This window comes from Loxodonta africana, chromosome 18 (genome assembly GCF_030014295.1).
Source record: "Loxodonta africana isolate mLoxAfr1 chromosome 18, mLoxAfr1.hap2, whole genome shotgun sequence".
NCBI classification, from domain to species: Eukaryota; Metazoa; Chordata; class Mammalia; order Proboscidea; family Elephantidae; genus Loxodonta; species Loxodonta africana.
In genome coordinates, this window is record NC_087359.1 from 32,525,979 (window position 1) to 32,537,912 (window position 11,934).

At 49.5% G+C, this 11,934-nt stretch overlaps 1 protein-coding gene across 1 annotated transcript; it reads right to left on the reverse strand.

The window, feature by feature from the left end:
- Nucleotides 1-2,889: 2,889 nt before the first annotated feature.
- ASB16 (ankyrin repeat and SOCS box containing 16) lies at nt 2,890-9,325 on the reverse strand. Its single transcript, XM_064270301.1, has 5 exons — nt 8,895-9,325; nt 6,696-6,963; nt 4,426-4,918; nt 3,945-4,058; nt 2,890-3,424 (listed from the first exon to the last, which is right to left on the reverse strand). Exons 1-5 carry the CDS (start codon nt 9,193-9,195, stop codon nt 3,239-3,241), a joined length of 1,362 nt encoding a protein of 453 aa, XP_064126371.1. The 5' UTR covers nt 9,196-9,325; the 3' UTR covers nt 2,890-3,238.
- Between the last annotated feature and the right edge of the window lie 2,609 nt (nt 9,326-11,934).

An 11,934-nucleotide genomic window follows, 5' to 3' on the forward strand; every position in this document is an offset into this window, starting at 1 on the left:
TTTATTTTTCCTAAACTATTGAACTTAGGTATTTTTATAACTTTGTGTGAGGGTGTGATGGCTACAGAATGGTGAATGAATACATTTCTAAATCTCAGATGCTGCCTTAACTAAATATGTCTATAGTAAATCCATTTGGTAAAATAAAATTTAAAAAGTGCCTCTTTCCTAACCACTAGATTTTCTTCATTTTGCGTTTGCAGATTTGATAGGCAAAAGGATGTTTGCAGATTTGACAGGCAAAAGGGTGTCATTGTTCTTTTAATTTGCATTTGTTTGATTACTAGTAAGTTCAGTTCACACATTTTTCATGTTTCATTGACCATTTTGTAAATTACTTTCATGTGCCCTTTGCCCTTTCTTCCCTGAGAATTTTTTTTTTTTTTTAATTTCACAAGAATCCACAGAAACCCTTCTGTAAAAATATTCAAATACAGCTCTATAGGCCCAGTCCTTCTCCCCTTCCCCGAGGGGAATTTTTGGAAACCAGCCTTCCAGGCCTTTTTCTATTCATCTGTACTCATGTAGTTTTGGTTGCTGTACGTATTGTATTCCAACCTATTTTTTTCTCCTTGACAACAGTCTTGGAGATCTTTTCAAGTCAATACACGTGCTGGCCACTTGGAGTCCTTCCTCAGTTCTCTCCTGCTGTGGGTACTGCCCTTTGTAAGGGCTGAATTGTATTCCGTGAGTGTGGATTTGTTTAACCACCTCCCACATTTTGGGTTGTTCTCAGTTTTCTACTGTTGCAAGCAATGCTGTGATGAAAACGCCCATGTTGTGAATTGGTGAGCAATTTTTAAAGAGACTGCCAGATTGCCCACCAAACAGGCAATTCCTTTCCCACTAACAGGAATTGTAAGTACTTATTTCTCCATATCTTACAGGCACTGAATATTATCAATCTGGCACTGAATATTAACAATCTTTCAATGTTTTTCCAATCTAGTGGGTGAATAATATCTGATTGTTGTTTTAGTTTGCATTTTCCTCATGGCTGGTGAGTTTGGGTGCCATCATTCATTGATTTGACAAATATTTGAGAGTCCACACTCTGTGAGGCACTCTACGGGGCACGATGGTGAACACAATGGTGAACGAAGGCGTTTTGAAAAGCTTTCAGGAGTGAGTTTTGAGGGTGGAGAGATTACAAGAGAAAAGGGACTATATCACTGCCCAACTCTGGTCTCATTTAAATGTAATAATAATAACTAAAAACAAACAACACAGTGTATTTTAATGGGTCATAACTCCCTGGACATTTTTCATGATATAGTTTATGCGATGTTTATTTTTCCTAAACTATTAATCTTAGGTATTTTTATACCTTTGTGTGAAGGTGTGATGGCTATCCTGTCCTCACAGATGGAGGAAATGAAGTCTTTTAGCTGCGCATGGTTTTTCTAACATTTTGCCTTTTTTACTTGTGTTTATGTTTTTTTTTTAATAACCAAATTCACACTTCTTCTATAGCCGATCCACCAGTCTTTTTTCTTTTATGCTTTTACCCTGGAAGATTTCCTATCCTAAAATAATATACATAATCACACGTGACTTTTGTTTTTTTAAAACAGGTATCTTGTTGTAGTCATAAATACAAAGGAAAAGGCCCAGCTGGCTGGGGCCTGCCTGCTGTCAAGGTGTGGACAGCTGGCATCCTCCTTTCACAGGAAGCTTCCAGCCAGGGCCTAGGATTTGGGGAAGTTCCTTTCTTTTTTCAGGCCCCCTGGCTCTGTGAAATTAAATCAAATACCCTATCCAGAAAGGAGAAGTTGCTGCCTTGCAAGACAACGTAAAAGACTGCCTTTGTGCAAAAAACAAACAAACAGGTAAAAGGAAATCTCCATAGAGACTCCACAGAAAAAGGACAGGGCAATGGCTGCAGGAGGTAAACCCCAGGTCTCCTGATCATCTCCGCCTTGTGAGAGCTCAGGGTCCTCCAGCAAAAGGACAGGAGAGGAGGCTGCTGGGAGCCCCTTCCCAGTTCTCTCCTGCGGTAGGTACTGTCAGCTCTGGGTCTGTGAGGGATCTGTGTTGTTCCTATAATCTTTTTCCTATTACCAGAGTTAAGAGTTGCTCAGTGCAGAGAACTTGCAAGAGCACAAAGGGAGAAAAACAACCATGGGGTGGTAGGTGTCTCCATCACATTTAAATCCAACAACATCCACACCTTGGTTCTGTGCACATATCATTTATTTGCGTCTTCCTAAAGTTTTTTTTTTTTTTTTTTAAAGATGAATGGTAGTATTTTTAACTCTGGAACCAGAGAAGCAAGTGAGAGAAAGAGGGTACGGCTAGTGTCTGGTCCACCTGTTATGGGCTCTCAGGGACCATGAGCCTGGTGACCACTTTTTAAAAGACCATGCATCACTTTGGGGACATAACCATAAATGGTCCCGGCCTCAAGCATTTCCTCCTCCCTCAAAAACCATTTACTGAAATGACTGTTTAAGGAAGACAGTCCCAGCCTCAGTCTAGTTGAAACAGACACAGACACTTACTTAAGTAAGTACACTGCTAAGCACAGACAGTGGTATTTGAGCTGAGTGTTGAGGGTCAGATCAGCCTTGTCCAGGCCAAAAAATGCAGGAAGGGTATACCAAACAAAGGGAACAGCACATGCAAATGCCTGGAAGCAAAGAAAAGCAGGGCAGATCCAACAACCAGGAAACAGTTTCCTAAAGCTAGAACCTCAGAAGGGAGAAAGGGATTAGGAGGCCAGAAAGTGGGGTAGAGGCCAGGGTCTAGAAGCTTTGTCAGCGTTGTTGAGGAGTTTGGATTTCAGCCTGAGGAGCCACTGAAGGGCATGATCAGAGCTGTGATTCCCAAAGATCATTCCAGACCAGTCAGTGAGGTCCTCCTTGAAATGATAAAAGCAGGTCAGGCAGAGGCAGTGCAGGTAAAGGTAGAGTTCATCACTCTTTAGGAGGCTGAACAGGTACATGGGTAGCAGGGGAGGAGGCAACAAGAATCACTGTCTCCTGGTTGGGGACCTGGTTGCAGGGGCCCTCCACTTAGCAAAGGAGGAGGCAGGTGGTTCTGTAGACCTTCCCGCTGGAGAAAAGATCTGAAGCTCAGGGCTGGCTGGAGGTCAGCAGGTAGCCCAGGGAGCCAGCAGAGGAATGAGCTGGCCAGGGAAGGCATGGGGAGGGTGGGAAAGGGCCAGGGACTGATCCTCTAGTGTTGGCGGGTACAGATGCAGGGGGCAGAAGCTGTGGGCACAGCCTGGCCATGGGGCTCACTGGATGCGTCCCTCCACACGCAGCAGCAGATATTCCCTGAGGAGCGGTGGCAGTGGGAGCTGGGTGGCAGCCTGGCGGCAACAGCCACCCAACTGAGCACGCACAGCCAGCCGGGCCAGGTGCTGCAGCCGCCTGGGCTGGTTCACCATGTGCAGGGCCGAGTGGTAGAAGGCTTCATGCTCCTAGGTCAGGAGTGAAATAGGGTTAGATGGCCCAGCACTCTTAACTTTTTGCCCTCCCATCTGGGGGCGACCCAGTAGTGGGGGAAGCCAGAGATTTTTCCAACATGCACCCACCTGGGTCTCTGGTGCATCTCAAGACTCAGGTTGTGAGCCAGAGAGGTCCTGTAGGGGTGATGGGGACTGGGACCGCACTGCAGGGCAGGGTCTTAGCTATGTCTGCACCCACCCTCACTCCAGAAAGGCTGACACAGTACCCCTAAGTGTCACAGGTGACAGACTGGTCAATGTCTGTGCTGATGCAGGTGAGAGAGGCTGGAGAGGGGTGTGGAATCAGAGGTCAGTCTGAGCTCTTAGGGAGCTGGAACTCAGGAGCTTCACTCTGCCCATCTTCCTCCAGCCCTTCAGACCCCCTGCTCCTCCCCAGGAAGCCCGTCCTGGTTGGACAGGTCTGTGGCTCATGCCTTGTCTCCAGATCCCCTGTGGGGGCCAGGAAAGAGCTTTGTCCCTGAGGTGGACATACCTGCCACAGTTCTGGAAGCACTGCCTCAACCCAGGTATCACAGGATGGTACACAAGGGTAGGCATTAAGCAGGACTTCCAGGGCCCGAGGGAAGGAGGCACACAGTTTCAGCATCTAGGAATCAAAAGAGGGTCTCAAGGCACCATGGTTCTCCAACCAATGGTAGACCCAAATCTAGCCTAACCCACCCCCTACCTCCCACCTCACCCCCTAATTTGGGGTCTAAGGTCTGAGTCTCTCCTCATCCTTTTCCAAGCTTCAATTTACTCCAACCTTCAAGTATGCTCCAACCTCTGGGCCTCAGACAGTTTCCTTGGAGGTTCTTTTCCTCCCATGGACCTAGCCCTCCGCCGCCGCCCCTTCATCCACATAGCACTGTGGACCTCCTCCCAAGGTGGAGACAGACCTCTGGCCAGAGGGTGGGCCTTTAGTTCCAGTCTCTTAGACCCTTCTCTTCCCCTGAGACTGGTTCTCCACCCACCTCAGGGCGCACAGGCTGGGCCCCATAGTCCAAGAGCGCCGCGAAGAGGACCTCAGGCTCCCAGTTGGGGGCATCCTGGATGGCCTGCAGAGCACAGTCCATGGGTGTGTGGCCCGCCCCGTTGCGGACCCCAGCGCAGGCCCCGTGGCGCAACAGCAGCTCGGCCAGGCCCCCGCAGCCATTGGCACAGGCATTGTGCAGTGGTGTATGGCGCTTGCGGCCCGCCGCCCGAGCATCAGCACCGGCCTCCAGCAGCCGGCGTGCCACGGCCTCTTGCTGCCGGCCGCGGCCTGGGTCCTCAGCCGCCGCGCACGCCGCGTTTAGGGCGGTTTCGCCCTGGCTGGTGCGCAAGCCCACCTCGGCGCCGTGCTCCAGGTAGAGAGCCACATGCGCCTCTAGGCCGCGCGCAGCCGCCACATGTAGGGGCGTCTCTTCGCTGTCCTGTGCTGCCAGGTTCACTGTCGCTCCCGCTTCCAGCAGCAGCTTGGCACACCTAGGGGCAGATGCAAGGCCCAAGGGCAAATCTTGAGGGTCCAAGGTCTGACCTGGGAATCCCTCAGCTTCCTTGTGCAGGAAGCCTGCTGTCATCTTCACCCCTTTTCTTCCCACGCCCTCGCGTCGAGGTCCAGCCTGGTGTCTGTTATCAGAATCACAGAGGGCCATGACAGACAGCAGAGTCAGAAGGACCATGGAAGCCACCAGGCATGCCTTGGGTTTTCAGATGAAAAGCTTCAGACTCGAAAGGTTTCAGTGAAGCCAAAACACACAGCAAGGTAATGGTTGTGTCAGAATCAGAACTCACTGCCCCAGGCAGTCCCTCCCAGAGTCTAACCTGGCAACCCCAGAGGGGGACCCCAAGGCCTGGTTCTGAGTCATTTGTCAGTGGTCTCTTAACATTTCGATGGTGCAAAACTTGGAAAACATATTAAAATGTACATTAAGAGGCACAGAAAATTAAAGAGTGTGAGCTACAAGGAAAAAGTAATAGAATACTAGATATTAAAAATAGACATTTTTCTTCCTGCCCCCAAAACTAGAAGACCACTCTTCTAGACCAGCCACACCCACTCAGGCAAGGGAAGGCCTTTCGGGACCCACACACTCCACTTTTCACCAGAGAAAACAAAATTCAACAAAACACAGGTTTGGGGAGCACATGGTTCACGGTCTTCTAGTTCCTGGAAAAATTATAGCTCAAAACACCTTTGCTACAAATATGCATCCTTATGCACTACGGGGTAAACGAAAGATGCAACAAGCTAAATTATTAATAAGGAAACTAAACCAACAGTAATTTATAATTAAAAAGCCAGAATGGCAGTGGCTTGGAAATTCAGGAGCAGCTTCTTGGACCCTGAGGAAGCCCTGATAAGCGGGTGTCCTTCCCCCAAATGGCCGGAATCCCAGCGCTCCTGCACTGCGCAGGTCCAGTAGACTTAGGTCCAGTAGACGCTTTGTTCGGTGGCCAACGGTTGAGCAGCAGCCAGTCTTCCATAAATGACTGAATTTATTTCCTCAGTAAATTCTAATCATGGGCTAATTTTGGTTTCTGAATGCTAAATATAAGTAACACTTTAAAGCTCATTCAGTAGGGTTCTAAAAAGCAGCTGTTCTCACCTTAATAGGATATAGAGTCTGTGTAAAAGTACACCATGTGTGCATAAGAACCCAAGAAAGGACTGGCAAACCTGGATCACTTCTAGGTCCATAACTGATCTAGCTGCAGCTGGGGACAGGTCCCCAGCAGGTGAGCTGCAGAGTGTCTTCCAGGAACCCTTGAGTCCTTGCCACCTCCAGGTCTATAGACCTGATTTGTGAGAGTGCAAATACCATCAAGCAAGGAGTCCAAGAGCTGTTAACCTTAGAAAGTGGGAGGAGGAGATAATGGGGCCTTACTCTGACGTTGGGAAACACTGGGATAGGTCTTTTTTGGTGTCCACTTTGAAACAGCTAGAATTTGGCTACCGAAGATTCACAGGGAATAGGAGAGTACAGTAGGAAAGGGGTTTTTCCAAAAAGCAACAGGGCCTCTAACCCCGGGGCCTAGCGGATGTGACCTTGGACAAGTCAGTCAATTTTTGAGTCTCAGTTTTTCTTATTCATAGAATGAGGCCTGTCTCCCCGGTTATTGTGGGAATACATGTAATGTATGCGAGGTGCTTCGGGGACTACAAAGCTACATATAGATGTCAAGTTCTCCCCTTCTCCTGGCCATGTGAGCTGGACACACACACATACCTCCCCGACCATTTCAACCCCTGGGCACCTACTGCAAAGACTCGGGGGCTGTGCAGAGGTGCAGGGGGGCAGTGCCCTCCTCGGACAGCACGTTGGCCTTGGCACCAAAGGTCAGCAACAGCTGCACGCAGTCAGATTGGGATCCGGTGCAGGCCTCGTGCAAGGCAGCCCGGCCCCCGATGCGGGTGTCCAGCTCAGCTCCCTGCAGGATCAGATAGCGGGCGCAGTCAGTATAGCCTCGGGCTGCAGCGATGGTGAGAGGCGACGTCTGCTTGGTCTTGGGGGTCATCACCCAGAACCCTGGGGAGAGCAGGCAGTGTTGGGATGGGAGCGTGGGAGACTGGCGGGTAGGGCAGGGAGTGGGGATGCCGGTCTGTGGCCAGTGGCTGGCCTTTCCTTCGCAGTTTCCTGAGCATAGACACTGTGCCAGTACCACAGACGAGGGTTCCGGCAAGCCCTGTAGTGGGAGTGTAAGCTGTTCTTGGCAATCTGTAACCACAGCATGTGTGTCCAGGAAAAAAAATTAATTGCTCTTTATAACCACAAGAGCCAACTTAGAAGGGTGGATCTTTGAGCTGCTAATAGAGTTGATGGCTCTTTTTGTTCACCTGGGCCCTCTGACTTTGGGTGTGGAGGGATGTTATTTATACACAGAAGAGCCTGGAGCCCAGCTTGGGAGTGGTGAAGGAGCAGAACCCGAGAAGTTTGGAGATTGGAGTTTAAAGATACTCCTTGGGTGATAGGTGGGAAGTGTGGGGCGGGGCGGGGGGGGCGAGGAATAGGAGAAGCGGGGAGAAAGGGTAGGGAGAAAGGTTGATCCTTGTGACTGTTTTTGTACCCCAAGCTGTGGAAATGGTCAAGACTTGTTTAAAGGACATAGATGCCTAAGAAAAACCAAATACGTTGCAGTAATACCAAAAAAAAGAAAAAAGAACCCAAACCCAGTGCCATTGGGTCGATTCCAACTCACAGTGACCCTACAGGGCAGAGTAGAACTACCCCATAGAGTTTCCAAGGAGTGCCCAGCAGATTTGAACTGCTGACCCTTTGGTTAGCAGCCGTAGCACTTAACCACTATACCACCAGGGCTTCCACTGCAGTAATAGTGAATTGTAAATTGTTTGCATTGCAGCAAAATAAATCTGGTCTTCCTAAATCTTGGGTAAAGCCGAATTTTGTTTTGCTTTGTGTTTAGGTTTGAAATTAATGAGAGGTTGAGTTTCATTTTGGGGATGACAGAAATGCTGCAGGACAAGATCAGGATGCCAGGAGTGGGGTCACACCCAAACTGAACTGTTACAGCCAGGCAAGAATTTAGAGCCTGTGGTGACTACGAGAGTCCCTGGGTGGTGTGAATGAGTAACGCTCTTGGTTGCTAACTGAAAGGTTGGAAGTTCAGGTATACCCAGAGGCACCTCAGAAGTAAGGCCTGGTGATCTACTTCTGAAAAATCAGTCTTTGAAAGCCCAGTGGAGCACAGTTCTGCTCTGGCTACATGGAGTCTCCATGAGTCGGAATCGACTCCGTGACAACTGGTTTAACTGGTTGGTGACTGTGACAGCATAAGTTCTCCCAAGGATTTCAAACCCCAAAATTCATGGCTGGGGTTCAGGCAATCTCCTATGGATCTTAAGAACAGGGCTGCCTCAGTTGAGGTATTTGGTTTATATGTAGAAACCCTCTGGCTTCCTAAGGAAATCATCTTGCAAGTGCACAAAGATGTTCATCATATTGTTATTTAAAATTGCAAAAAAAAAAAGGAACCCAATCTACTTGGGGGTTAGTGAAATAAATCACGGCACCGGCACACAGTAGAATTTATGCACCTATTTAAAATATTATGTGGGCTATATTTACTGACATGGAAAATGCAGATTATCACATGAAAAAATGCAGGTTATCACATGAAAAAATGCAGATTATGAAACAGAAGGTGGAGTATCTCATTCTATAAAAGAAAAAGAGTCATCTGTGGATATGTATATACAGAGAAAAATTGTGTTAGAATATAACTGTTTTACTCTTAATAGGTATGATTATTAAGTTTATAGTCAGAAAAAAACTCTTTTAATTCTGAAAAGACATACAAACCACTAACTGCCTCATCTCTGTTTAGGAGGGAGTGGAAAGGGATAGTTCGGTCTACGGCCTGGAAGGGGGATGGCACCTAGACTCCCCCTCCATTGCTCTTCTCTCTCCCTCCTCTTCTGCCCCCACCTGGTGCTCCCTACCCTGTTCGGCTGACCAGGCCAGCTGGTTGCTCACGGTCTCCACAATCATGTTGGCAGCCTCTTCATCTTGGAACAGGGCTTGGACCTGCTGCAGGTCACCCGAGAACAGGGCATTGTGGACAGCTGGGTCGCGGCAGGAACGGCGAGGCCTAGTGAGTCGGGCTCGTGGGCTGGGGGGGCACCTGCGGCTCCGGCACTGCTGTGTGATAGCCCGCCGCCTGTCCTCCCACTCCAACCACTCTCGCTGTAGGTGGAGAGAGCGCAGCGTGGAGGAGGTGAACGGGAAGGTCTCCCTTGCCATGGGGAGGGGTACAGGGGTCCTGATAGGGACACCTGGGCAGAGCCAGGTTCCCTCGGCCCAGCTACCACCCTTCCTCTGAAGAGCCACCCTGCCCCCTCATGTGTGAGCCCGAGAGAGGAGCAGCTGGGGCTATAAATAGGCCCCTCTGCTGCTCTGGTAAACAGTTTGCCCAGAGTCATGATCCTGGTGCAGAGAAGGTGCTGGGCCAACCCCCAGCCCCAAGCTAGGGCCAGCCTCTGTCTCTGCTGATACCCTCTGATTGGGGTCCAGGCCCTCAGCTGAGGCCACCCCTGGACCCCAGAGTCCCCTATCCTTCGACTTCTGTGGGGGGAAGCATGTCTCAGTTGGTGTCTTACATTACAAATTGGAGGGAAAGAAGGTGTAACAGCACCAGGCAAGTCAGCAGAACATATTACATTAGCCCTCAAGGCTTGAAAATAATCCTCTGTTCTCTGAGACCATTTACACAATAGCCCTGCCCTCCAGACTCTAGGTATTGGCCACACTCTCTGGATTCTGAATGGAGGTCCCTGTGTTCCTTGTCTCTTCAGCTTCTGCTTCCTGGTTTCTTGGCCTCTTGGCCCTCGGGCCTCACACCCACATCTGCCCTGCTGGGGCAAGTGTTTCAAAGCTCTGTAGCTCCACCAATCAGTGCCTGGAGGCATCCCACTCTGCCAGTAAACTTTGGCCAGAAGGCACTCAGGTTTCTCGCTCCGTGGGTCGGCAAGCCTAGCTCCACGGATTAGCTCCTGGAGGCACCCCATTCTGCCAGGAAGCCTCCTTTGCACAGGTACTCAGCTCTCTTGCTCCATGGGTCAGCTCCAGCGCTGTCTTGCACTGATTTTCTTGTTCTCCCGGTCCTCTGCTGCTGCCAGTCTTCTGCTGCTGCCGGTCCTCTGCTGCCTCTTCTCACCATTTGCCTGTCTCCATTGTAACAGCTCCCCTCATTTTCTTCTGAGTCCTCCATCCATTCACAGTTTCAAAACCACTTCCACATTTTTATTAGAGCAGCACCCCACTCCTGGTACCAATATTGTCTTAGTCATCTAGTGCTGCTATAACAGAAATACCACAAGTGGATGGCTTTAACAAACAGAAGTTTATTTTCTCACAGTCCAGTAGGCTAGAAGTCCAAATTCAGGGCATTGGGTCCAGGAGGAGCCTTTTTCTGTCAGCTCTGGAGGAAGGTCCTTGTCATCGGTCTTCTCTTGGTCTGGGAGCATCTCAGCATGAGAACTTCAAGTCCAAAGGACGTGCTCTGCTCCCGGTGCTGCTTTCTTGGTGGCATGAGGTCCCCATGTCTTTCTGCTTGCTTCTCTCTTTTATATCTCAAAAGGGATTGGTTTAAAACACTATCTAATCTTGTAGATCTCATCACTATAAAAAACCAAAAAAACCCAAACCCACCACTGTTGAGTTGTTTCCAATTCATAGCGTCCCTGTAAGACAGAGTAGAACTGCCCCCGTAGAGTTTCCAAGGAGCGCCTGGTGGATTCAAACCACTGACCTTTTGGTTAGCAGCCATGTCTCTTAACCACTATGCCACCAGGGTTTCCACTCATCAGTGTAACTGCTGCTAGTCCATCTCGTCACATCTAAAGGGATGAGATTTACAACACATAGTGAAATCGCATCAGATGACAAAATGGTAGACAATCATACAGTGGTGGGAGTCATGACCTAGCCAAGTTGACAGATATTTTTGGGGGACACAATTCAATCCCTGACAGTTGGCAAGGTAAATGAAATGGTCATTCAGGGGGACAGGCAGGCCAGGGAGGAAGAGGCAGGGTCTTCCTGCCTCTCTGATGCTGGCTCTGACGGGAGAGGGCAGACCTCAGCCCAGAAAGTTAGGGAGGTTGAGAACAACTTCTCCAGGCATCTGCAGTAATATGTACGAGAGCTTTACAATATTCAAATCACGTTCACATTCATGTTCACTGGGGTGAACATACTTCCTGGCTTGCCCAGGAAATCAATAAATTTCGTTTGGACAGTAAATTATATGGTCGGGCTACGTCTTACAGTTCAATACCTCTGAGATGGGTAGTCTTATCCCTGTTTTACGGAAGAGGAACTTAAGGCTTAACGAGGTCAAACCACTCACTCAAGATCACACAGCTTGTGAGGGGTGGAGCCAGAACTAGGACCCCGGTCAGCCTGACCCCATAGGTGGCGCTCTTCCCTCCAGCTGCTGTGGCCACAGAGCGAAGACCTTTGTGAGAGCACCACTTCCTCATCCCCACATGGACAGCATGGTCTCTAGAAACTACACTGATTCTTCAAAAAAAAAATTTTTTTTTTTACCCACATTCCTGCTTGGGGAGGGTCAAGGAGTTGACTTCACAACTCTGGGGGCTTCGACCAAAGGGGCTGTGAAGCCACAAGCCCATTCATCCTTAGGAGAAAGCAGCTTTGCTTCCAGGAGCCTCTAGGGGGAGGAATGCGTCCATGAAACCTGGTTGAGCCTGGGAATAGTTTGTGTGGCTGCCAAGCTGGGGAAAGGGAGGGAGGGTCAGCCTTTGCCCTCAGAGGTTCTCCTAACCCAGGAGCTCAGTCACTGTGCAGGCAGCTGACCCCTCTGTCACTGTCACTTGGTCTGTTGAGCCCAAGCCTGTCTCTCCGGCTGCAGGTCTTGGCTGGTCTGCCTCCCACAGCAATTCCCTGGCCCTGCACCAGCCCCCAGCTCAGCTCTCTTTGACATCTTCCTCTCCCTGGGTCCCGGGTCCCCTCATACAA